General features: G+C 38.5%; 1 protein-coding gene across 1 annotated transcript in view; it reads left to right on the top strand.

Moving 5' to 3' along the window:
* The window catches only part of EXOC4 (exocyst complex component 4), a 635,560-nt gene that overhangs the window by 66,758 nt on the left and 541,091 nt on the right, over positions 1 to 27,711 (top strand). Inside the window, exons 6-7 of the mRNA XM_019750984.2 lie at positions 4,585 to 4,828; positions 23,671 to 23,845. Of these exons, the coding sequence (XP_019606543.1) occupies positions 4,585 to 4,828; positions 23,671 to 23,845 (419 nt within the window). The remainder of the gene's footprint in view (positions 1 to 4,584; positions 4,829 to 23,670; positions 23,846 to 27,711) is intronic.

The following is a 27,711-nucleotide window of genomic DNA, read 5'->3' as shown; positions in this document are numbered from 1 at the left end:
GTTCTGTGTTGGTTTTGGAAGAAATATTGAGAGATGGGGACCTAAGGAGCCACCATTGTCTTCAGTAACCCAAAAGTCCCTAAAGCTAGAGTTTTCAAATTACCTATTTTGACTTTTGGGGAATTTGTTTTTGTGTTTTGATGTCACATCTCATTTAGTGTACATAATTCTGTAGATAATGTTATCTTCACTTTACAGATGAAGAGATTGAGGTCCAGCAAGATTTAGTGACTTGAGAGAGATCACACAACTGGTAGTAACTCGTAGAGATGTTAATCAAACCTAAAATATGTGATGGTACTTTTTGTTTTTCTATTACATCATGCTGTATCCATGAGCAACTGACTTACAAAACCATATATGAACAAAGGACTGCAACCTAATACATTTTAGTGAATATTAATGTAAACTATCAATTTTTCACCCTTTCCTTGTCTCTTCTTATCCTGTATCCCTGTTATATTCCTAGTAACTTCTCTCCATTGGCTGCTACTCTTTGACCTTCCAAGGTATATCTTCCATGCTCTAAATGAGATAATGCACCTTATGCATTGTCCCAAGGGAAACTAATTCAACAGATGTTATTTTGTTTGTTTTTATCCTAATAGAATCTTTCACTCTACCTTCCCCCAAGGCAAACCAACCCTCATTTCCCCTTAGCCCACTTTTACTTAGGGAAGGACCCATGCACATTCATTGTGCTTTCAAAACTCACTGTAATCTCCACCTCAGAATTAGGGTATATTTCCACCTCAGAATTGAAACCATCCCTGTGCCGAGCCTGTAAAAACTCCTAGCTCCTGTAAATGATGGCCCCAAGTAGCAGTTGGCAATAGTTTTAGCCTCCTTTCTGGAGTGGGATGTTACAGTGTCTGTAGTTTTCTTTAAAGTAATTTAATCTGCACCCTAGGGGTGCTTAGTTAACATTTTTGAAGTACCTTAATCAGGAATCCACACTCCAGGGGTAGTTAGTTAACATTTGAAAGACCCTAATCAAGATTCTATACTCCAGAGGCAACCAGTGCATCCGACATGGCTCTCTCAATCTGCACCAGTGGGTGCATTAATTAGAATAAAAGATGTTCAAAGCAATTTTTCATTGGAGAACCGAAAGGTAGTTAAGATATGTAGTTGACCAAGTACCTCCACTGGGACGTGGACGAAGTATAAGGATTTAGTAGGACCAGCAGCCTACCAGTCTAGGTCTAGAGTTTGATTTGGTCCTGTGCTTGCAGCCCTACATGAAGGATTTTGTCAGCTCACCTGGCCAGTGGAGCATCACTCTATATCCCTACATGGGCTAAATCCCACCTGCCTTTGCTGCTTTTCCCAGCAGAGCTCATTGGACACACACTCTGGCTCCATTCATTGTTTGCATTTCTTCTCTAAAGAGATGTTACTCTCAATTTTGCATCAGACTTTTTAATTTCTTAATTAGTATTTTATATATAGAGGTTACCAAAAAATGTATACACGTTTTAAGAGAGGGGAAAAACTGTTTAAAAATTGTAATACTCAATCTCTACTGATAACAAAAGATGAATACAAGTCACGTTTGACTTCTGCAGTTACAAGACATGTTCAGAGGGGTTATCATCAGCGTCCAGACACTTCTGATGACACGAACTACTGCTTGAGGATCATTGACCAAAGCGTCCACTTGTATACATTTCTTTTTGGCACCCCCGGTATTTATACATGTTAATTAAAGTAGAAGGAATAATGGTAGTATTTTTACAGAAAATTCCTGGTAGATATCATTCCTTACATTATGCATGGCACCTAAATTAATGTAAAGTTCACATATATGATTTTGACCTACATATCTTAATTTACATGTATTCAAAAACATTCTTCCTATATAATAGAACTGTCTGCCACTATTGAACAGAATTCAATATATAAAGGAGCCTTCAAAATAATTACCAAGCCTACTAAACAACTAAAGTATCAGGAGAATTCCATATCCACAATGCTGCCCCCACAGATGGGAAACTGGCCTGAAAATATTGACAATATTGTCAAGCAGAAAATAAGAAAGTTACCACTTAAAAATAATTCTTGTGCTTTTGATCAAAATGTCACTACAAATTCATACTTTAGATATCCACTCTACCAAAAAAACAAAAACAAAAACAAAAAAAGGCTATTACCATATATACATTTTGTTCTAATTGTGGTGTGAGGCCTTAACTGAATTTCAGCTAAATTGTTTTTATACAGGCTTCTTCCATAAAGCACCAGTAATTCCGTCTGACCTCACAGGGTTTTGTGATTCTTAGACTAGTCTTCATGGTTGATTATATTATCCTTTTAAATTACCTTTTACTTTTCAGCTGATGTAAGTGAAATAGATAATATAAATTAATTAATATTGGATCTGTTCAGTGTTTATGCTCTAGGAGATTTCAGCAGACAAACAAAGATAAGAGTCTAAACAAATGTGCCATTTGGGGCTGTGGCATTTTATTATTCATATCTTGCTTATTTGTTATTTTTTAATAGGCTATCTGTCATATTAGTGTGCATATAAGTAGCTATATGCCTTGTAATCTAGGGGCTTATTGATTTCAACTACATTTATCTCATCAGCAATCACTCTTGGGTCAGGTGGCTGCGATTTTCGGGTGGCCTTTTGCCACCTGGATCCTGTTTGTGATTCATGTGCTCCTTTGTGAAGATCATTTGTCCCAGCTAAATTTCTGGCTTTTTCCTGCCTGACGTTCTGCGTCTCACTTTGCTTCATTTGCCCCTCTAGTGTGCTGAATTGAGATGGCTCCTCGGCTGCTGAGTTCTTTTCTCTTCTTGCTATTGGGGTTGGTCTTGCAGGATGGAGTAATTTTGTGGCCAGAGGTGTCTAGTGCCTTATGTATAAAGCAAAACCAACCACTAAAATGTCTATTCTTGAAATGTCACATTTGGAAACATCGCTACTTTTTTTGGTTTGCCTTCAGAATTGTCATGTGATATTTAATGGCACTAGGTTTCTCAGTTCTACACTGTTTACTAGTATTAAAAAACTTCAATGTTATATCATCAAATGCCTTCTATGTTGTGAAGGAGACCAGATGAATTTGGTTATTTTTTTATGTGCTTCTCTGTCCTCAATGGGTTTCAGAGATCTAGCGAATCTTAAGACAACAGCATAATCGCTAAACATGGAGAGCATTTATTTACTTTGAAACACACTTGTGTAAATAATTATATCATGCATGCCGTTAAATACCTTTGATTCATATTTAAGAGTCTTTTAATGAGCTGGGAACAAAAATAGGGATTGAGGAGACTGAGAATAGCTTACATGCCATCTGAAGTAAAGGTTTTAGCACATTTATGCAGCGGTTACAAGAACTTCATATCCTGGGATATTTTAGTTCTTCCCTAAATAAATAGATTTCCATGCATTCAGTGGTGATGAACAACTTAGAGAGGGCTTGTAGGATAGTTGAGCTTGAATCTGCTGAAGAAGAATGCATACATTCTTTCTGGATGGCATATATTTTAAAAATCTCCCGGTTGTTTTGAGGAGTGGAAGAGGGGAGGTTGGGGAAAACTTGAACTCTTAGGATCCATATTTAGGCGCTACTCATTTTTGCTTTGTCTGGCTGAATCCAGCCATTTGTAAAATGCGAAGATTATTTTTAGGCCAGGGGTTTTTCACCCGTGGTTCTTTTGGTAGTTGTTGAGTCTCTGAAATCATATGAGGAGGTTTGCATATATGTGCATTAGTTAGAGGGAAAGGCCTGTGGATCTCAGTAGGTAAGGGAAGTGTCAGATGCCAGTTCCGCCCACTCCCCAGCTTCCCACAGGGCTTAACAACCACTGTTGTCACCTGTTTCTTCCGTCCCAAACCAGATGGTTTGAATGAAAGCTGTAGTCTCAAGATGGACGGAGACTCTTGACATATACAAATAGTTCTCAGAAACCTTCCATGGATTAGCAAGATCAGTCTTCAGTAGATAATGATTTTATGGTAGACATAGGTTTAAAGAAAAACAGGTGTTTTTTTTTGTGTTTTTTTTTTCATTTATGAAATACTCTTTATGACTCTTTTCCTCAAAGTTTTGTCTCCCTTGTATTTACTGTACAGGTTTTTTAAATTTTTCTTCATCTCTTTTATCATTTGTTATAATTTTAATGTATTTACCTTTACTGCATGTATTTGTAATGTCTTCATACCAAGCTACTTATTTCTTCCAACTAATACGACTTTGAGACGGGTCTGGCTCTTTAGAATCCTGCAGCACCGATTACAGCATTTTATACACTGTGAATGCTTATAAACGGCATGAACTGACTGAGCCAGTGTAGAAGGTATAGTCTAGAGAAGCTGCCCTGGGAGACCTGCTTACTTGTTTGTAACAGTGTCCGTCTCTTATTACTAACGGATGCGTATGACTTGAAGAACGCACTGTGATTTTGTGATTCTTAGATAGCTACCGTGTCAGTACGATTTAAGTATAAATGTAATGGAAGAATCTTCTCTTGATTCTTTTAAGGGAGGAATCAAAGCAGTGATCCCATTGACTAGACTCAGTCTGTGTTTGAATGGAATTTGGTAATGGAATCTGTTTATTTTGACAGCGAGGGAGATTAACCTGCAGGACATCAAGCAGGATGTGGAGCTGGATCCGGAGGAGAACAGTACCCTTTTCATGGGCGTTCTCATCAAGGGGCTGGCCAAACTGAGGAAGATCCCAGAGACAGTGAAGGCGATCAAAGAACGCTTGGAGCAGGAGCTACAACAGATTGTGAAGCGGTCTACAACCCAGGTGGCAGACAGCAGCTATCAAAGGGGAGAGAACCTCACTGCGGAGAACCAACCAAGGTAGACGGGGGTGCAGTGCGTGTGTTTTGATAACTGTTTGTTATACCTTTTCTGGGGTGGGGGGTTAAGTAGTTATCTTCTGCTGATGTGATTTCTTGAACTTGGGATGCTGTATCCCATACATACTCAGGTTGGTGAAAACAGCTTGAATAGGCATAATTTAGCTGTTTTTAATGTGGTTGAGAAGCTTCAAAGCATTTTTGTCCATACTCGGAGGAAAGAATGAAGCAATTATTGTGTATTTTACTAAGTACTAAGCAGAATTCAAGGCAATTTTTATATATTATCTCATTTAAGTCCCACTACAACTTTATGAGCCATTTATTAGTGTCCATATTTTACAGTCAGGGAAACTGGGGCCCAGAGATTAAATAATTAACTCAAGGTCACAGAACAAGTGTCTGGTCTTGGAATTGAATGCAAGTCCATGGTCTTTCCTCTCTCCCGTGTTTTCTCCTTTAATGTGTGGTGATATTTGTCAATAGGCAAACCAGTCTCAGGAATCTCTGTATTTACTTAAAAAATGAATGGGATTTGGATTTCATAATTCTTGTTTCATAGGGGGGAACCTGGAATTGTACTCTGATCCAAACTCTGTCTTGACTGTCAGATATTGGTAGCACGTGTCTGCCAAACTAGAGTTAGGGCATAATAGACGAATGTCATCTGACTGTGGGACAGCATATTGGAAACTGGGGCTTTCCTAGAAAATCCAAAGTTCACTCTACCTATGTCTCTCTTCCTTCCTCCTCCTCCTCTGCTTCTACCCCACCCTGCCCTTCCAACCCTCCACACACACCAGACAGGGCAGGAGTTTGGCAAGGTAGGTGGGGCAGAGACCAAGGGAAACTACAGAACTGAGAACGGAGGGCAAAGTAGAGCATGTTTTCTCAAATAATGTGATTTCCTGGGAGGTGCTGGACAGTGTGTAGAAGGGATCATCACAGCATGTTGACACGTTGTTAAGGAAATTCTACTGTTTGTACTGAGGGCTTTAAAATGACTTTTGGAAGAAGATAAATTTAAGGAGAAATAATAATAGTTCCTTGGTATAGACTTCCCTGAACTGACTTTATATTTTTTGGAAAAATTAATGTATTCTATTTACGTTTTAAATATTCTTTTATGCATCAAATTACACTGATTTTAATTATATTTTGAAACTCTCCAAAAATTAATTCCCTTGTAAAATTCAAAAGTGCGATTGTTGAAGAACCCATCTCCCTCCCCTCTCCTGCCACAGAATATTGCAAAACACATTGTTTGACGACCATGGGTTTTGGAGTCAAGCAGACTTGACTTTGAATGCTAGCTCTGTAATCTGAGGAAAATAATACCCGTTTTATAGGGTTTCTTGTGTTAGTCGAGGTTATGGGGTCAGAGTCTAGTAGAGTGGTGCCACTAAGTACTTCCTGTTACATGCATACGTGTGTGTGCGTGTGTGTGTGTAAATACACACGTTTATTTTTACTTGATTCTTTCCTCAACTTCCATGTTCTTTGATCACTCACGTTGTGATCCACAGAAGCTGGGGAATGGTTTTAACACGTTGCGTACAGATCACTAGAATCTTGGCTTTTTCTGAGCCATGCATTAAGGACGGATAACGAAAATTCTCGTTTTTACTGTTGACTCTTTTTACTTTGCATATTTTATTGAATTATTTGTGTTTCGTTAATATCTAATGGGCAAATGTCGTTAATGAATAAAGTCTGCATCATATGTACACTTTTTAGAATTCATATTATTTTTTTTTTCTAAAAAAATAGTGATTTTGAATCGGATACATTTTTTCACCCATGAGTCATTTCACGTGTTACATTCACAACAGTGGATGTACGAATAAACAGAGTTTTCCAGAACTGTAGTGATTTGTTTATAACATTTGGAACCTTAGTATCCCTTAGGCGATTTTGAATTATGTTATTTTTGGAAAAACACCAAATTATTTTATTTAACTCTTCGGTGATACCTCATGAAATACATATTGTAACCCCATCAATGCAAAGTTATAGGAAGTTGAAAGGAATTGTTTTCATATTATTGGCCATAGTTACGCAACAATGCTACCATTCGCGTTAGAGTGGATATCACACGGGTGTGTAAAGTGTGCGCATCAAAAAAAATGAGAAGTGAAACTTGGTACATATGCAATTTTTGCTGTGTCCCACTGCACAAAGGAAACTGCTTTCTGCAGTATCACACCAGGAGGGATTACTAACATCATAGGTGAGTAAATCCTAAAAAATTCCATAGAAAAATAATAAATGATATAGAAGCATTTACGCTTTAAAGAGAAGAGTGCATTTTAAAGTAGTTTCTTTTAAAAACCTGCTGGAACAGAGGGGTATGAGGGATTTAAACCCCGCCGTACGCAACGTGATAAATTGAACTTTTCTTCTTTCTTTGCTTGGTGCTTGGATTTCCTAGAAGACCTTTTGCCTCCTTCCTAATGAACACTCCAGAATTCTGGTTTGTTATTTGCCCTGCTGCTGCAAGCCCCTAGATGAATACACTGAACTTTCATAGGGAAATAACATGACTATAGTATATATTGGAAATAAAACGAAAGGGCACGGATCAATAACTTTTCTGCGGATCTCATTACAGTAGCCTTAAAAGCAATGTTTCTTTCAAAGGCTTTTGACCTCTTCCTCTTCTGTTCCCTAAGCGCCTTCCAGAATTCACCAGTGGGAATTACAACAGTGGATGTGGAAATTCAGCATACTGCCCCCGGAAATAATAACTGTTTCTGTATGAGGAATGAGTCAGCAGGAGAGTTTTCTCCTCTCTGTTTCATTTTGTCAGTATTTTAAAGGCGCTTGTAGGCAGGGTATGTTGGACACTGTCAAGTGAACAAGCTGTCTTGATTTCATGTCTATACCATAATCTCATTTTATAAAACGTACAAAACTGAAATGTTGGCCCCAAATTCTTTGAGATAAAATAGTACAGAGAAAGCAAATATTTGGGGCAAACCCCTTTTTGCAGATCAAAGATTAAATTCTTGCCTGGGCTGGGATTCCAAAGGAGTAATTGTTTTGAGCTAGTCTGTGGTGGCTCTCTGCCATCAAGAAGCATTTTTAAAACTTCTCAACAATTAATTACCTTGGAGACATTATTCCGAAGTGATTTGCATTGTTACTTCTAGAGGTTTAGGATTTGAGAAAGGATACTGTCAGATTATCCCTTGAAGCTTGCATGGTACTTTGTATTCATTGAACTTTACTGGGAGATGTTAGTGGCACTTATTCTAGGGAGAAGTAAAGTCATAATACATTGCATTGTTATTATTTTACCATTATCTCAAGGTATCTTATGCTAAAGGTATAAGACTCTGTTTTACTTAAAGAATGTTGGAGCATAGGTAAAAGCAACACAGATTCCTCCTTACCCAACATGCGTATTCTCTCCCTCACCCCCCAGTGAAATAACCTATTCCAAATCATTAGCATATAAATGCTATTTGAGGCAAGCTACCCGCACTGTAACTTTTTCTAAATGTTTCATTGTTCAACATCATCCTATTAAATGTATTCTGGTTGTGATGCATTGCTGGCCTGTTTTCATTTGTCTTTATGTAAAGAGAATTAATGTTGTGTGCTATTTTGCTAGAAAAGTAGAAGGAACTAGATGAGTGAATTCTCTCTTGCTTTCACTTCCTACAGAGCCAGAATCCTTTCACAGCCCGTTTTGAAAAATCACTTTGGTGACTCACTTATTATTTTATTTTTGACCCACCTCCACCAAGCTGTGTAAACTAAAATTTCCCAAACTATCTGTTGTCTATGTATAGGAGAAATATTTTGTCTTTCTGTTCATTCATAATTTATCTAGTGTCAATAAACCTCTGCTTACTATTAAAAGGAACTTATTCAATTACTTTTGTTTCCAAGTTGATAAACATTAGGGTAACATGTGCTTTGTTAATCTTCCAGAACCACCTGCTACCCATAATTTCCCCAGGAAGGCAGGCAGGGTCTTCAGTTTCAGATGGGTAATGTGATCCGGAGCCTGTGTAGCTTATAACCATGTTCTTCAACTCCTGCTGCCTAATTATTGATTCTCTCCCCAAATCTAGCTCATGAGCATTTCCATATTTTTGTTTCAAAGAAGCTGGAAGAAGTTCTCTAATATTTAACAAATAAAAACAGAATGAAGAAAAGATGGAAGAAATAGTATCTCCTCAAAGGTGTGATATCTTGTCAAGAATCTGAAAAAGAAAAGAATGTGGGAAAAAAATGATTGGCATGTATGAGGCAGCTACTCCATCTGTTTGAAAATGGTCCTGTTGAAATGTTAAGACAGAAAATTCACTGCAGGGGGAGGTGCCAGAGGCCTGTTCCACTTTGGTAAAACTGTTGGTCCTGAAGAGAACAGAAAGGATTGAATGAGTGAAGCCATAGTGCCAGGCGACCTTTTTCCCTTTTGGGAGGAGACTATTTTGCTCTGTTCCTGGATCTCAATTATGAATGAAAGAAGATGAAATGTCTGATAAAAAAGCAGAGAAATTGCATGTTCAGTGCTCCCTGTCATATTAAAGAAAGGTTCATGGAAAACATAGGGAAGAAATATACTTCAATGCTAAACATAGTTGTGCTTGGATAGTATGGTCGTATGTGTTATTTTCCTCCTCCTTTATTTTACAACTATTGAAAAATAAATTCATTATTTAAGAACTCATTTAAAGTACTCAGGTTATTTTAATCAGAAGAAATTAAAATTGAAAATCCTATTTGTTGGGAGTATCAGTATGGAAAAATGTAATACCTGTTTGCAGGTCTTGGATTGTTATCATGGTATCCTGTCCATTAGATTACTTTTTATGATATACCGTGTTTCCCAAAAATAAGACCTAGCCGGACCATCAGCTTTAATGCGTCTTTTGGAGCAAAAATTAATATAAGATCCGGTCTGAATTTAATATAAGACCCGGTCTGAATTTAATATAAGACCCGGTCTGATTTTAATATAAGACCCAGTCTGCTTTTAATATAAGACCGGGTCTTGTATTAATTTTTACTCCAAAAGACGCATTAGAGCTGATGGTCCGGCTAGATCTTATTTTCGTGGAAACACGCTATGTGTGTGTCTGGTTATTTTCTGACTGCTTCTAGAATGGAATTTTTAAGAGAAGAGAGAACTCATTTGCCTTGTTCGGCACCATAGGTCCAGAATCCAGCACAGTGCCCACCTGACCCATAATAAGTATTTGTTGAATGAAAGAATGAATTCCTTGTATATTGAGTATCTGCCATAGACCAGAAACTGGGTCAAACAAATAAGACATGGACTCTGTCCTTATGGTGTTTAAATCTAGAGAGGAAGAAAGGCGTTCATCAGAGAACCCTGGGATAAGTATATTATTACAAACTGTGGTAAGTACTATAGAGGAAAAGCAAAGTGTGCCATGAGAGCATATAACCATGGGGACCTGGGGACCTGAGCTTGTCTGGGTAGGTGGGCATTAGGGGGAGGGGAGTCTTGTGGTTTTTTTCTTTTTCTTTTTTTTAAATAATCAAGTAAGACAGCTTTTATTCTTTTTGTATTAGTTGTAGTTATCAAGCTCCATACATTTGCTATCATCTACCAGTTGTTCTTCTGATTGGGTGGTTAGCTTGATACTGACATATAAGAAGATACGAGAAGGAAAGCAACCAGAGTCTGGATATGCCATTTACCAAGTTTTCGCTGACCTCTGTGGTTGATTACATTGTGATAATATTGCCAACTGTGCAATAATACCAAGTTTTCCTGTCATCAGTAATGTTGGAGAGTGCTTATATCCCTTTGTCAACAGACTGTTTTATCAAACATCTTTATCTTTGACAATCTGATGGGAGAGAAAAGGGCATTTCTAAGGTGGTTTTGATGTGCATGTTTTTAAAACATAAGTTAAGTTAAACTTCTTTTCATTTGTGTAAAAACTAATTTGTTGTTTTGATTCTTGGATTATATCTTCATGTATTTCTTCAAAATCTGGATTGAGAGTGGGTGGGGTATAAATGAAACACAAGTAGCCATGAATGATGCTGAAGCAGCGTGACAGCTACAGGGTGGTTCTTTATCCTGTTCTCTTTCCTTTTTTAACGTTTGAAAATTTCAATAATACAATGTTTAAATAATAATTATTTTCTTTTTCAGTGAACTGTTCATTTTTCCAGTATGTTTTTTTATTGATTTGCAGAAACGTTTTATATATTAAGAAAATTAGTTCTTAGGTATTTATATTGCAATTCACACGCACCCCCCTCCAGTTTTGCTGTTGACTTTATATGTCTGACCATCAGACATTAGTTTTTATTTTTATGAGGCTACATTTATCAATGTTTTTTTTTATAGCTTCTGGGTTTCCCCACTCTTAGATTATAAGTAAAATTTCCCAAACCTTCTTCTAGGACATTCTTAATATTTATATTTTGATACATGTGGAGTTTGCAGGAGTGGCTACACTACATTTAAATAGGTATCACTTTTACTGTATCATAATGGACTGTGTACCCCTTTTGTTTCTGCCTCCTTAAGTGTCTGTCATGTAGTTGATTGTCAGTGTTAGCTGAATGAGTGCTGGGTAATTCTAACACTGAATCATGTACTTTATAGTCATTGTGTTTTTCCAGGTTGGTATTTGCCTCATTTCCTTATTATTTTCCTCTGGTTTCTCAGTCTATGAAGGTTGTAGATTTGTAGAAATACATTGAATTATTGCCCTAAATGTTGAAAAAACATATTTTAAAAATTCCGAATCCAGACCTTGGAAGGAGGGCATTCTGTTGTAATAGGGGCGGGTTACCAAGTGGTTTTATCTATGAGAAAGCCATAGACACAGGTGCCAAGCTTCGTTTTGCTGCATTAGAATGGTGCAAAAGTAATTGCAGTTTAAAAGGTTAAAAATAAAGGCAAAAGCTGCAATTACATTTGCATCAACCTAATGTAAGTAGAGTGTTTATGAAAAGAGAAACAAGCGAAATACTTCTCATGATTTCTTTCGAGCTGTGGCTAGAGTCAGGCATGTGTTTCTTTCTCAGATAAATAACATTTCCTTTCATCTCTTCTTTTATTCCTCTAAGTATCTGAAATGTAGGCTTTTGTGGCACTGGTCATTTTATTTTAGAGAACAGTTATTCAGAGCAGCTCTGAAGCAAGGTCAAGCACTTGTCCTTGTGGCCTCCTGGAGCCGTTCCCCAGCCCTGCCTGGCACACCTGGACATGCTGGAGTCAGGAAGGGCCGCGGAGTGATTTGGATGACTTGTTAATTTGAATCAAAGCAGGCGGGAAGCATAAATTTGACTCCAGTGATTATGATTCCATTTAATGAAATCTCTCCTTTTGATTACACGTATCAGTGAGAACTTGCTTTAACTACACCCAGCTATTAAATACTGAAGGGTATGAATAAGGTGAACCGGGGACATATGGAAGAAATTCCACTGTTCCTCAACTAGACTATATCCCCTGTAGCTTTACTAAACTATTTTTAGAACAAATGAAAGGAATTAATTCTTTGCATATGGGACTTATTAACACCGATTGTTAACTAAAACATACAGTTCATTACCATGGAAGGTAGTACTGGTCCCAAACCTACGTAAATTAGTCGATGACAGCTTCCTAACATATAAGGTGAACGAGTAATGTCAGTGATGTTCACAGCCCTTTTGTAAACATGAGGTTGGACAGCTGTCTTTCTGATTGGATATTGTCCTTGGGCTGCAGTCTCTAGAGGAAGGGTGCTTGGCTGAATGGGCCAGAGGTCTTACCATGTTTCCCCAAACATCAGACCGGGTCTTATATTAATTTTTGCTCCAAAAGGCACATTAGGGCTTATGTTCAGGGGACGTCATCCTGAAAAATCATGCTAGGGCTTATTTTCCGGTTAGGTCTTACTTTCTGGGAAACACGGTACTCAATCTTATGTTTCTTAAATCTTTGTTTTATATTTGTTAGAGTCAAAAACGATCCTGCTCTTGGTTTCTCTTGTTTTGCATACGACAACAGGTTCAAATTAGAGATTGGGTCAGTTCAGGGAATAATAGATCCAATCTGTTTCATGGGTTATTATCGATGACATTTAGTCGCCAGTATTCATGCTGCCTCAGGGCCACTCCTCTCCTGCAGACAGTGGGAGCGGCCTTAAGTCTCGCCTTTCTGGGCACTTGTTGGTGTCATAATACACAGGGGTAGCCGCTGGTCTTCAATCTGACACTGCATCATTTTCAATGCAGAAATACACACACATGTGTTTCAGAGGAAAATCTTGCCCTGGTGAAGCTTAGGTGTGGTATCAGATATGATTAAAGCACCTGTGTGTGTGTCTCAGGCCGCATTTTGTACGTTCTGGGCTCCTCCAGCTCCTGGCCCATCCCATTATCATGGTGTCTGACCAGACTGGACCACGAGTTCCTAGGAGGGGAGTTAACTTTGTGTTTGTAGCTTGATTGAGGAGGGGGCACATATTAAATGCCCAAGAAGTTTAACGAATAAATAAATAAGCCAAAGATGCAAAGAAGATAATGTATAATTTTTAATACAAGGACTTTTTTTTTTTTTACTTTTTGAAATCTCAGCACTACTCACTGTAGGGTCTCAGGATCAGCAGTATCTATGTCACTTGAGTTAGAAATGCCAATGACCCCTGTAGTGGAGGGTGATTACACGGGAACCTCTGGGTTCCGGGGCCCACAGGAGTGTATGCGTTAGGTGATTCTTACGCATGTTAAAGTTTGCAAACACTTTATAACATCACAGGCACCTCAGAGTTTGCAGTTTTGTAGCATTTATGCTTTGCAAAGCAGTCTGCCATCTGGTGTCTCACCTGACTGAGCCTCTCTATTGCCTTCATCACAGGTAGGGGCGTTATTAGTAATCCCAGATTTACCCAGGGAAATGTAAAAGCTGAAATAATTTGACAGTTCACAAAGCTCGGTGGCGGTGGAATGAAGAGTAGAAGTAGTCTCTTTCCACCACGTACGTTTGCTTTCTGGTTCATCGAAAGATGCTTTTCCAGACTTGTTTCCTGGGCCTGAGTTTGTTTTACCTCAGGGGAGGGCAGATTTGCTCTGACGTATTCCGTTCTTCCACCCACGTCCCCCGTTACGGTCAATGGCAGACCGCTCAGTGGTAGGTGGACATGTTAAAAGTCTGATCAGCAGCCACAGAGCAAATGGCTCTTAATTAGCTCAACTGATGATTTAGACACTGAAACAATTCCCCTCGAGATTATGTATATTGTTGTGTTAAGACTAATACACAACCGAGTACTAAGAATATATACCTAAAATCTTGACTTTTGTTATCTCTGGGAAGCAAATTTATGGATACATTTTTTTCATGTTCCACTCTGATGAAATATTACTTTTGGAATGGGGAAAGGCTCTTTCCCACCCTAGCTTTAGTGACATATAGTTGACATAGAATATTGTGTAAGTTTAACATGTTAATTTGATACACTTCTATATTGCACATGCCACCGTAGCATTGGCTAACACCTGCAGAGCATTGCATAATTGCATTTCTTTTTTGTGGTGAGGAGTTTCAATCTGCTGTCTTAGCAACTTTCAGGTCTATAATACAGTATTATTGACTGGAATCACCATGCTGTACGTTAGATCCCCGGAACTTACTCATCACGGAGTTGGAAGTTTGTCTCCTTTGACCACCATCTCCCCATTCCCTCCGCTCCCCCAGCCCCTGGCAACCACCACTCTTGTCTCTATTTCTTGGTTGTTTTTTTGCGGATTATACATGTAATTCATATCATACAGTATTTGTTTTTCTCTGACTTATTTCGCGTAGCATAATGCCCTTGGGGCCCCTCCATGTTGGTGTAAGCCGTAGGATATCATTCTTTCTCATGGCTGAGTAGTAATACATTGTATGTAGCATATGTCCCATGGTCCTACCCAGTCATCTGCTAATGGACACTTAGGTTGTTTCCTTCCCTTGGCTGCTGTGAATAATGCTGCCATGAACACGGTAGTGCAGGTATTTCTTTGAGCTCTTGTTTTCATTTCCTTGGGATATACACCCAGAAGTGGGATTGCCAACTCATTTAAATAGTTTTGTTCTTACTTCTTTGAGGAACCTCCATACTGTTTTCCATAGTGGCTGTTCCAGTTCACAGTTCCACCAACGGTGCACAAGGTACCCATTTCTCCATATCCTCAGCAACACTGATCTCTTGTCTTTTTGATAATAGACATTCTAACATGTGTGAGGTGACATCTTCTTGTGGTTTGATTTGCATTTCTCTGTTGATTAATGTTTTGAGCACCTTTTCATGTACCTTTTGTCCAATTTGTATGTCTTCTTTGGAAAAATGTCAATGCAGTTCTACCCATTTTAAAATCAGATTGTGGATTTTGTTGTCGTCATTGCTGCTGTTTGTCTTTGAGTTTTGTGAGTTCTTTTTACATTTTGGATTATCAACCCCTTATCGGATATATGATTTGCAAATATGTTCTTACATTGCTTTTCATTTTGTTGATGGTTTCTTTTGCTGTGCAAAAGCTTTTTAATTTGATGCAGTCCCACTTTTTGTCTTTGCTTTTGTTAATCCAAAAAATTATTGCCCAAACTGACATCAAGGAGTTTATCCCTCTGTTTTCTTCTAAGAGTTTTGAGGTTTCAGGTCTTACATTCAAGTATTTTATCCATTTTGAGTTGCTTTTTGTGCATGGCATAAGATAGTCATTTTGTTTTATTCTTTTGCATGTGGCTGTCCAGTTTTCCCCACACCTTTTATTGAAGAGATTATCCTGGGAAAGGCTTATGGAAGAATGATACTGATACTTTAATTAAAAGAAGAGGGCTGGCCTGGGTTTATTTTGTAATTGTGTTCACTCATTTGCACCTTGTTAGAATGAGACATTTATACGAAATCACCTCTCTAGAATTCAGAAACTGAACGTGAGAGGCTGACTTGATAAGTGGGGAACTGACGCTGGAAGGAAATGACTACAGCCAGCACCCAGCTCAGAGCTCTTATTTTTACTGTGTTTCACTCTATACTGCTAATAGTTTTTTTCCTGTTCTTTTCATAGTACAGATGGAGAATTAGTCAGCACTCTTCAAATAGTAACTTCTTTTTACATGAATATTGTTATTAATAAGTGGTGAAACTTATCTCTTCCCCTTAAAAGTAGGTATTAGATAACCTTGAAGATTATGGGATCTGTGTCCTGTTTGAAATGAAAAATACTAGCTCAGCCAAGCTTATTAGGTAAATGTGTGTGAGAGATAAAGGCATGTAAAACTACGACCATTTTGATCTGAAATGATTGATGATCAGTTTCTTTTAATTTTTCATATTAAACCTAAGCTCAGAGTGCAGTATTTTCTTATCTTCTAGAGCATAGCAGTAGCAGGGAAATAAATATTCTGCGGTTATTGCCTTTGTGTGTCAGTGGGAAATGCAGAACCCTGATATTCAAGTCTCAGCAGATAAGGAGGAGAACAGAATAGATTTCCTACCTTGTGTGTGTGCCTTTTCCTCCTGACCAGGTAAGACAGCTTCTTGGCTGCAGACCTGGGTTTTCCAGCCAAATGACTCATTCACGGTTTTCTGGGTGTTAAATTTAGATTCCGATGGTTGTATCTCACCTTAAAAATTAAACGTTTTTCGCTGCTCGATGAAGTAGCTTTATGCCATCCACACTCTGGCCTTGTATGACTGTGACTTTCCCTTAACGTTTTCCTCTACTTACCCCTCTGCCTTTTCTCATGGTGGCACTTGAAGTTGAGACACCAAAAGGACAGCTGCAGGTAGGAAGTTAGATGGTCTGGGTGCATAAGTGACGTTTTACTTACAGGTATAAGAAGGCTGTTTTAAAAATTTGCCAGGTAATTGGATGTATATTTAAAGAACAAATACTTTCTTCATCTCGACACTTTATTATTTATTTATTTATTTTACGTAAAACAGACTTTACTACAGTATTATTAAAGTTAGCCCTGATTGCATGTCTCTTTCAGCTTGTAACTATACTTTTGATTCTCATGAGTAGGTTGATAAGATTATCTTTTTGAGAGGATGGTTTTATGTAAAAATTTTTTTTTTATTGTGGTCTTCTAAAGCCAGGGTATTATAACCTCCAAACATATTTCCTCAGCGTTTATTACCTGTAATCAGGTCTCTACATCTGCCCTCTCCTGGAGCTCATTTGTTTCCTTCAACAAATACTCATTTAGTGCCTATCATATTCTGGATATTATGACAAATACTAGAATACGGTGATAAATCAGACCCAGTTCTTACCCTCGACTAGTTGACAGTCTAGAGAGGGAGAGGCAAGGCGTGGAGGAAAGGAGACTAGTTGGACGGCGGTTTTAATCAGTTTCCCTGTCTACAAAAAGAGGCTATAAGTGGTACAGCAGGTCCACCAATAATGTGTTATTTGAAGTTTTGTTGTAACGTTGGTGAGATGCCTTAGGAACTTCAGTCTTGTTTCTATCCATTAGCCTGTGGTAACATTGGTTCCGTTATATGTCATTTCGCTTAATGTTGCAGAACTTCTCAGTGACATTAAATGAGGACGTATTGCACCTTCCTCCGAGAGTTGTCCTGAGGGTGAGATGAGACGATCCGAGTAAAGCATGACACAGGGCCTGGCCTGTCGCCGACGTGGCTGTGTGTCACCTGTCGCTGTCGTCGTCGTCATCTCACTTCAGCCTTACTGTTTTAGGACTCCCTTCCATTTTGACAGCTTTCGCTGCCAGCTGCATGCAGGGTGCCCCAGGTTGGTCCCTAATCCTAGACTTCTCTTCGTGCTGCCGCCCTACTTTGCTCATGAACTGGGGCACCCAGCAGATTTGACTGATTGCTTTTTCCATTCTGGACATTGGGCCATATGTTAGGGTAAAGATGTGATTTCAGAGAAGCATAAACAGGAACTCTGTCCTCACTTTCTGGCCCAAGACGCCATGCATGTCACTCTTTTGTCACTTTTCACAGTCCGCTGTGATCGTCTGTTTCTGTTTGGAGGGATTACAGAATCACAGAGGAATGAAGGAATTGTCTCTTATTTTGTGAATTAGGCCTCTTTTTTGCGACAGAAACCCAATAACAATTAATTTAATTAAAGAGGGAGTTTTACCGGAATGATACTGGTGTATGTTATGAAATACAAGCAGAGCTTTCCTAACCACGCCGAGGGACGGACAGGTGTGGGGATATCTGGAGTATCTCGTCTCTCCCCTTTTTAATTTCCTCTAGATGATAACTGCCAAAGGTACTTAAATAACAATTTACTGTCACTTTGAGTTTGCTTTTTTTATTATACTTTCCCATACAATTTTGCACTTAATTCTCACAGTCAATTTGTGATTAGGAAATTGTATTTGAGGAAATTTGTGTTTGTGGAACCAGAGATCTGGAACAGCCCCGTGGCATATTGAACGTCTCCCTGTTCAGCAGAGAGCTGCTGTCAAGTCTAGGTTTCCAGTGACAGTCCTTCAGACTGGCATGCATACCAGTTGCCATCTCAGGGTCAATACTTTCTTTCACCAACTGTGATGTTGTATTGCATAACATCGTGTACTATTTTGTGACTCTTGAACTAACCTGTGTGTGTGTGTGTGGGGTGTGTGTGTGTGTGTGTGTGTATTAGAGAGAGAGAGAGAGAGAGAGAGAGAGAGAGAGAAAGAGAGACAGAGACAGAGAGACAGAGACAGAGAATGAATGTGTTATTTTCTTCTGAAGGGTACCGATTGCAATTAATTAAAATTCTGTAAGTTTCTTAGGCTTATTCCTATATGAGGCTTTCTCTTATTCAATTCAATTTAGGGAATCGTCTAGTAATGTAGTGGTTTTTCCTGCTCTGTTATCTTTTAGATCAGTGGAGAAAACCTTGAGCCTTACAATATTTAAATAACTGAGCTAAATGTAATGTTTTATTTCTTTAATATTTGGTGGTGGGAGTGGAGTGGGGAATGATTTTAGTGGGGCTTTGTGTGTTTAGGTTATCCTGAGTACATCTGCAGCTAAAGGCAAACCCTTGTTTTCTCAATCTAGCGTTGTGTGGGCAGTCGGAGAGTGTATGAACATATTTCAGTTTATTTCTGGTAGCTTTGAATTGGGCCAGAGCAGTGCAGATTTATGTTCTGTTTATGTGAGTGGTTCCTAATCTCTTCTTTTATGCATCAGGGGAGAGTCGTCTTACCTTCTCCTTTTCATTTTTAAGGAGTGCGTATGTTGGTTGCCAAGTGTGCAATTGACTTTGGTTTCTCTTTCCTTATCAGCCATTCACTCCCCATCCCTCTGCTGAGTTTAGCTTCCAGAGCTCCTCGGAAACCTTCTTGCCAAGGTCACTGGAAGCTGTGAGTTGTACATTGCTCTCTGGACCTCACCTGTCTTCTGTTTGGCCTTGGACTCTGTTGGTACTCTCCTCTCCTTTGTCTTCTAAAAGTTCCCTTCCTGGCTTCCTTCTTCCTCCCTACTTACTTCCTAACCATTTTTTTCTGTGCTGCTGTTTCAGGCTATGCTGGGTCTGGACCTCACTTGCTTTCCTGTTTTCATACTCTGCATGTTACCCCTGAGTGATAGTGATCTCCTTCTCTTAAATATTTCTTACGTTTTAAATTTCCAGTATCCATCACTCCCCTTGCTATCCAGACTTGCTATCCAAGTACTCAAAGTACATGACGCCTTAAATGTAACAAATTCAGCGCTAAACCCGACATCGCTCCTTCAAAATGTCTACCTTTAATTTCCTCTGTCTCTTGGGAAAGGTAACCATCTTCTTCAGAGTTGCTCGCGCCGGAAACCCATACAAATGGGAGCCTGGGTCTCCTCTCTTTTCATTGTTGTGCTGTGACCTTGACTCGTTCTGTTCATTTTCTCATTGGATCCTTCTAGCAGTTCTGTGAGGATCCTAGAACAGGTATTAATTAATACTTTGATTTTACAGATGGGAACACTTGAAGAAGTTGAAAGGTTGTTTTCATAATTAAAGGGTTAGGAATGATCAATGCCCAGAAAGAATGTGAGTCTTGCGTTCCTTGCAAGTTACTTACGTTAGAAGGAAAAACAAACAAACAATTGAACCCAAAGAGAAAAGCTAATGTCCTCTTGGTAGGAGGAATCGAAGAAATTGGCTTTCATAATACCTTACTTTTTGAGACAGCAGATTCCTTTTTTCACTGCCCCATAAATTTTTTCTTCACTGCAGGGCAGCTGTTGGGCCCTCCCTGTCCTCACTCGGAGCCACAGCTGATGGTTTTTTATAAACCAGATATAGTGACATATAATTCACATGCTCTACAGTTCACTCATTGAAAGCATACAATTCAGTGGTTTTTAGTTTAGTCATAGGATTGTGTAATTATCACCACTATCTAGTTCCAGAACATTTTTATCCCCTCACCCGGAAGAAATCCCACATATGCACTATCAGTCAATTCCCACCCTCCTAAGTAACCACTAATGTATTCTCAGTTTATAAATTTTCGTATTCTGTATATTTCATGTAAATAGATTATATATAATACAATACATAGTTTTCTGTGACTTTTCACTTAGCATAATGTTTTCAAGGTTCCTCCATGTTGTAGCATGTGTCAGACCTTCAGTCCCTTTTATAGCCAAATAATATTCTATTGTATAAATACACCACGTTTTGTTTGCCCATTTATTGATGGACATTTGGATTGTTTCCACTTTTGCGATTTTACTATTTCACTATGACGAACAATGCTTCTATGAGCATTTGTATGCAAGTTTTTGTGCACTTGTATGTTTTCATTTCTCTTGGGCTAGATCTAGGAATGGACTTGCTGGGTCCAGATAGTGATTCCGTGTTTAGTGGTTTGAGGAACTGCCAAACTGTTTTCCAAAGCAGCTGCACCATTTTACACCCCAACCAGAACTGTAGGAGCGTTCCAATTTCTCTACATCCTCACCAATGCTTTTGATTGTGTGTCTTTCTGATTATAGCCATCCTGGTGGGTTGGAGTGCTATGTTATGGTTTTGGTTTGTATATATATGACGGCTAATGATGTCGAACATCTTTTTATTTGCTTATTGGTCATTCATATGCTTTCTTTGGAGAAATGTACATTCAAGTCCTTTGTCCATTTTTAAATTCAGTTATCTGTCTTTTTATTTCGAGTTGTAAGAATTCTTTAGATATTCTAAATACAAATCCTTGATCAGATTTGTGAATTCCAAATATTTTCTCCCATTTTGTGCGTTGTCTTTTCGCTGTCTTGATGGTATCATTTGCAGCACAGAAGTTTTACATTTTGATGTCAGAAATGCAGGTTTATGGATAGTGTCCTGATTGGGCGACGATAGCGCAGAAGGAGCTCCCTCTCTTGGAAACGGGTGGGTGTTGCACAGTCGGCAGAGCTGATGATAGGATCTCAGCACTTCCGGCCTGTCTCTTGTCCCCTCTCTTCCCCATGCAGTCTTTCCTGTGGCTCTGATGGTCACACTACAGCAGGCCTGTGTTGGCCGTGGTGACAGAAGCTGGTGCTTGGTCAGCATTTTATCAGGGGATTCCTGTTTCTGTGACGTTAACAGATACCTGGCTCTCATCTTACACCTCAGTCCCCTGCTGGGTCTCACTGCCCCTGATGGCTGAATGGCTCTTGTCCTCAAGTGGCAGGCACGGTGTGTAGTCCTGAGCTTGGTGGCTCAGAGGCAACCAGATGTCACTCCTCCTTTCAGAGGAGCCAGTTCTCTTCCAGGTTTTCTGCTCCGTTGCTGGGGTGCAGGCCTGCGCCTCGAACTTCGTGCCGTTGGGAAGCTGGGCTCCAGTGGGCCTCAGGTTTCTGAATGTCACGGACCAACGTGGTTTCACAAAATGTTAGAGTAGAACATAAGGTTATTAAGTGTTAATTCTGTCAAGTAGGGACATTTGGCGATGTAACTGCCATCGTGAGAGAAAGTAACAGATTTTCCTGTCAAGAGAGTACAAAAAATATCAAATTAAATAAATTTACCTTTGTGAAAAGTCAATATATGGTCCTATTTTTATTTTGCTACGCACCACTGAAAAAGACATTATGGTCTGTGGATTGATATTAGGGAACCACAGGCTTCCACACTCAGCATAAATCTTTATGTGAAAAGTAAGACCTTCACTTCATCAGATGTTTACTCTGTGATGCTATTTTATACAGATTATTTCCTTGCACTGAGTTAACTGTTTTGGCTGTTATGTTGTTAGACACACCTTCCTGTACTTTATCCCTCTCTCTGCTGATATTTGAGTAGTTCTCCAATACATAGATGAAAAAGAATTGTTTTAGGTATACGTGAATATAAATTGTTTTAGGTATATATGAATATGAATTCCCCTTTAAAAGATGAAAAATAAAATCATCATTCAAGAGGTAGGACAGCTCTTATTTACAAATCCAATGTGTAAATTCTGGATTATGTATATTCTGGACTGGGAGTACTACATAAATTTTTATTGATTCTGTCTCATGTAAATGAAACTGTCAAATAGATATTAGGGTTTTATCATAAGATAGTTATTGGCTGTCACACTGGCACATTAATTATAATAATTGGGCAGTAAAAAAGCCAGAGCAATAGATAATATGCTATATGTTTAGATGAGATTGTAGTCATAACCTCTTATTTATGGTAATGAGATCTTGTTAACTGACACTGCTGACAAGCTCTTTTGCTTTCCTTTTCTACTTTCCAGGTTGGTTTATCAGTCTATTTAGGAACTATGAGCTGAGAGCCACACAATATGCAATAAAGGTCACATTCCAGAATGTTCTCTACCTGTTCACGGTATACATATTAAATCCATTCAGCAAAATTTACTGGTCGCTGTTCTAAGTCCTCTTCAGTGTAGAGATGAATAAGCAGTGTCTACACTGGAAAACTAATACTGGGAAAGGGAGGGAAAGAGTCTGTCTGCAAATGGAGGGAAGTCACATTGATTGAATCATATATGTGAGCCGCCCGGGGTTCAGTTCCTTAAATGTGGCGTGAAATGCTATAGACGTTCAGAGGAGGAACAGAGGATTCTGAGCCTGGGCGGCTCAGTGGTAGAGGAATTCCTTTGCTTCCATGACATAAAGCTCCGAGCAGTCTCTGAATATACACCTGCATTCTAGAACTAAGGTGAGCAGTTCTCACCCTAGGGTGGCTAAATGCACTGACATGGAAATCAGCTTTGTTCTAGGCCCAGCTGCCTTGCAACCTCATTTTGTGTCCTTGAGTCTATCAGATTGGTGTAATAATGTGTGTCCAGCATCTCTCACTATGAAAAATGAGATCATGCAATGACTAAACTGCTCCCTGTTGTGAACATCAGATTGCTTGGCAGGGGTGTATTTTTTTTTTTTTCAGGCGACCTGGGCCGTGCACTTGAACGGTAGTGAGCCCAGCTGCCCACAACTAAAAGGATTAGGGTCCTTACCAAAGTGACAATACTTGGCTAGGGAATAGCATGTTCTGTGTAGCATCTGAACTGTTGTCTGAAAAATTGCCTGAATTCCTTGGAGAAACTGTATATGAATACAGGACAGTGGTATTGCAATCATTAAAATACGTTAAGAAGGACCCACATGTTTATTGAGCTGCATACTGTTGGTTTAGAGACTTGACAGTTGGTTTTAAATTTCTTCCATCCTTTCTGTTTTATAGCAGAGGAAACCTGAGGCATAGATAAGTTTTCCAAAGTTGCTCAGATCTTACGACTGTTTGCAATCAAACCTGTTGAAATCGATTGTTGTACTGTTTACACTGTCGTGTGCTACTTCACTTTAATTGGGCGGTTTTCTGGCAGGCCAGTGGAAATCATCTCTGTGTGTACGTGTTTGTGTGTTATTTACTTGTTTTCTTTTTGTTTTTTTGTTTTTCTTTCCTTTCCACTAGGTTACTTCTAGAACTGCTGGAGTTGCTATTTGACAAGTTCAATGCTGTAGCCACTGCACACTCTCTGGTCCTGGGGTACCTACAGGACACCGCTGTGACCCCACTGACTCAGCAGGAAGATGTCAAGTTGTACGACATGGCCGATGTGTGGGTGAAGATCCAAGATGTCCTCCAGGTAAGGGCCTTTCTACAAAGGATGCCATCTTGATTCAGAGTAGCAGGTTAGAACAACACCAGAAAAAGCAGCCACCAAGAATATTCCCCTCATCTAATAAGCAGAATGAAAAAGGAATATTTCTATTTAAAGGCGAGACTGTTGATCTCATGGACTTTTATCACCTTCAAAACTTTTAACAAACTTGTTTTGCCAGGCTTTAACGTTAGAAGGAGCTTTTCAATATGTAGCAATCAGGGATGTGCAGTGTTTGGCTTTTGATTGTAAGATACTTTACTTCACTGGAAGTAGGCATATTTTAAGGTAACCAATATTAAAATGTTCTTAAACACTATTTCATAAACATATACTTGTATGTAGCATAATTTTTTGACCATTTTCCTACAGTCAACTCTTGCATACTTTGGAGTAAGTGACTGGTCGAGAGCTTATTTTGAGATGAGAGTAAATCTATAAGTATGAATGTATCATTTTGATTGATTTGTTTAAGATTGGAGGGATGATATCACTGTTTGGTATGATGCTGCAGAGATGGTATTTAGAAATGTTATTATATTTTCTCTCCACGTGCCAGGAAAATATATTTGACTAGGCCAGATGAAAATTAGAAATACAGTTAAGAGACAGCTGAAACAAATTTGACATAGCTAAATAGAAATGTCTTGGTTAAATAGTACCTACTAATATGAAAAAAAAATTAAGTATATGTAGGGAATTGAAAAAATACAACTGTAGGAATGAAATTACTTGCATGGCAAATAGGAGTCTTGCAGGAATAAATAAATCATGAATGGAAGTTGTAGTTAGTTTTTAAGAGTGTAGACACGTTCCTGGTGGACTGAATGATTGATTCTTGGTTATTCATTCCATAGACATTTTTGGGGGGCTACAGTCTGTGCTTTTTTGATGGTTCAATAGAAAGAATATGGATTGCAAGTATATTCCCTGAAGTTCTTCTTGCCACTATGTCAATTGCTATTGAGGTTCTTTTTGCCACTATTTCAACTATTGTGGCATTGAATAAAATATCTTTATTGTTTCAAAGCTGGTTATTTAACATTTAACATTTTATATCTTGGTTTGCTAATCTGTCATATAGAAATAATATGTGCCTTTCATGTTATATGTTCATGCTAAGGATGAAATGCGTGTATAATAGATTTTAAAGCTATTTCAAAAATAGTTAGAATTAGGGACCTCATCTGCAGGCCATGATGAAGTACCTCTTGCTATGAGCAGCCCTAAAAGTGGATGGCTCAGGCTATCGGCACAGTCAGCTGAGAGCAGAGGACACGCGAGGCGAGGTCCACAGTCGTTCCAGCTGCTTCCTTGGGGATGCTTTCCACACTGTGGCATAATGAAGCCTAAACATAAAGCAGCAGACTCTCTAAGCAGAGATGAGAGGGCAGGGATGTGGAGGCAGCTGGAATTTGTGGGTTAGGGTAGTAGAGAAGAGGGACTGCACCGAGAAGGAGCCCCAGAAATCTGGCAAGAGTGCCCTTGAGCCTTTGTTCAACGTGAAGCTGCTGTGCACACCACAGGGCCTGTTAGAAAAGAGCTACTGTGGGGCTGGGAGCTGAATGGAGATTCCAGAAGTTGCCAAATGCTTGGAAATGTTGGAATTCAGACCACTGAGTGTGGGCAGAACTTGTTGAACATCCTATGTTTATGATATGACCTCAGAGAGGTTATGCCTTAGAAATAAGGACATCCTAGTTGCAGAGTAAGGTTTACTCTAGATCTCACGTAACAAAGACCCAAACCAAGTCTCTGCAGTATCAGCCCCATCCATCTGTATATTAAATCCCCGCCAGAACAAAACTCACTGTAAAGTAAGACAGTATAATCCAGAGTCCCAATAACGGAGCATCCATAATGTCCAGCATACAACCATTATACTTGTAAAAAGAGAGTTATGTGACTCATAACTGAGCTTTCAAAAAGTTGATAATATCTGAAATGAAAAGTTCACCAGATTTAGCAGCAAATTACCTACTGTAGAAGAAAGAATCAGAGAACTTGAAGATAAATCAGTTGAAATTATCTATACTTACGCACAGGGAAAAATAGACAAAAGAAAAATGAACAAAGTTATAATTTCCTATGGGACAATATCATGTAGCCTAACATTTGTGTAGTTGTAGGTACAGCAGAAGAGGGGGGAGAGAGATTGGAGCAAAAACTATGGAAGAAACAATGACCAAGAATTTCTAAATTTGTTGAGGAACATAAATCCACAGATCCAAGTAGCTCAACAAATCTGAAACAAGATTAACGTAAAGAAAAACCTAGACACTTCATCGTCAGGTAGCTGAAAACAAATCTTAAAGATAGCCAGATGAAAAAAGACACATTTCTAGTGATAAAAATTTTCACTAACTTCTCATGAGAAGCAAAACAAACCAGAAATCAATGGCTGGCACCTTGAAAGTGCTGGAAAATACAAAAATTGTCAGTCTGGAATTTTATATCCACTGAGAATAGCCTTTCAAATGAAGGTAAATACAGGCACTTTGAGATGGACTAAAGCTGAAAGAATTTGTCACCACTAGACGTGGACTTCAAGAAATGTTGTACTTTTTTCAAGTGAAAGGAATATTATACCAGATGATACCCATCTCTAGGAAAATATAAAGAGGGCCAGAAGCAAAGACTAAGAATATAATACATTTCTCATTGTTTAATTTCTGTTTAAAGCAAATAATAATAGTAATATTTGTGGGTTTTATAATATATTTAGAAGTAAAATGTGTGACAGTAATTGCACAAAAGATGGGAGAAAGGTAAATGAAACTGCACTGTTCTAAGTTTCTTGCATTATACAGGCAGACCTCAGAGCTATTGCAGGTTCAGTTCCAGGCCACCACAGTGAAGTGAGTATTGCAGTAAGTAAAGCGAGTCCTAATCTTCTTGCTATTGGAGGAGCTTGCCTTCAATTTTTAAAAAAAACATAACATCTGTAAAGCTCAGTAGAGTGAAGTGCAATAAAACGAGGTATGCCTGTATGTGCAGAGGTATGATCGTTAAAGTAAACTATGGTAAGTTCAGGATGCATATACCAGAGCAAACACTAACGTTGTAAAATAGATGTGTTTTACAAAAGTTTGTAAAAGGGACAAAATTGAGTAGTGGATAAATGATTAATCCAAAAGAAAGCAGGAGAGGAAGAAAAGAAGAATAAAAAAGGAAAGACAAAGAATACGAAAGATAGGTTGACTAGAAAACAAATAGCAAGATGTTAGACTTTGACCAGCTGTAAATAATTGTATTAAATGTAAATGAATTAACCATTTCAATTAAAGGGCAGAGTTTGTCAAATTGGTTTTAAAACAATGAAAAATAAGACCAAACCATGCTGCTATGAGACACATTTTATGTTATTTATTACTTTTTAATTTTTAAACTGAAAACTTTTAGAAAGGTTGTAACAATAAGAACAGTACAATGGGCATCTGTATACCTCTTTATTTAGATTCATTTATTGTTTAATAGATTGTTACTTTATCAGTGGTTTTCAAAGGGTGATTTGAGGATCCAACTTCATATTATGGAATGAGATATTTGTTTATTTAAGCAGCTTAATTGAGATATAATGTCATACCGTAAGATTCACTTGTTTAAAGTATAGACTTCAATGATTTTTAGTATTTATGGAGTTGTGCAACCATTACCATGATAGGATTTTAGAACATTTTCATTACCCTAAAAAGAAACTCTATATCCATTAGCCATCATTTTTTTCCGTTCCCCACTCCCTTCACCCCCAGGATGTGTTTAAGACACCAAAGAGCTATCACTTGTGTTACACCTCTGTGACTTGTAGTCCCCAAATACTACACTTGGCAACACTATTTTTATTCCATGTT

Source organism: Rhinolophus sinicus, linkage group LG11 (assembly GCF_036562045.2).
Source record: "Rhinolophus sinicus isolate RSC01 linkage group LG11, ASM3656204v1, whole genome shotgun sequence".
In the NCBI taxonomy this organism is placed as follows: Eukaryota; Metazoa; Chordata; class Mammalia; order Chiroptera; family Rhinolophidae; genus Rhinolophus; species Rhinolophus sinicus.
Note: the sequence above shows the minus strand (reverse complement) of the source record. Positions and strands in the feature narration are given on the sequence as shown.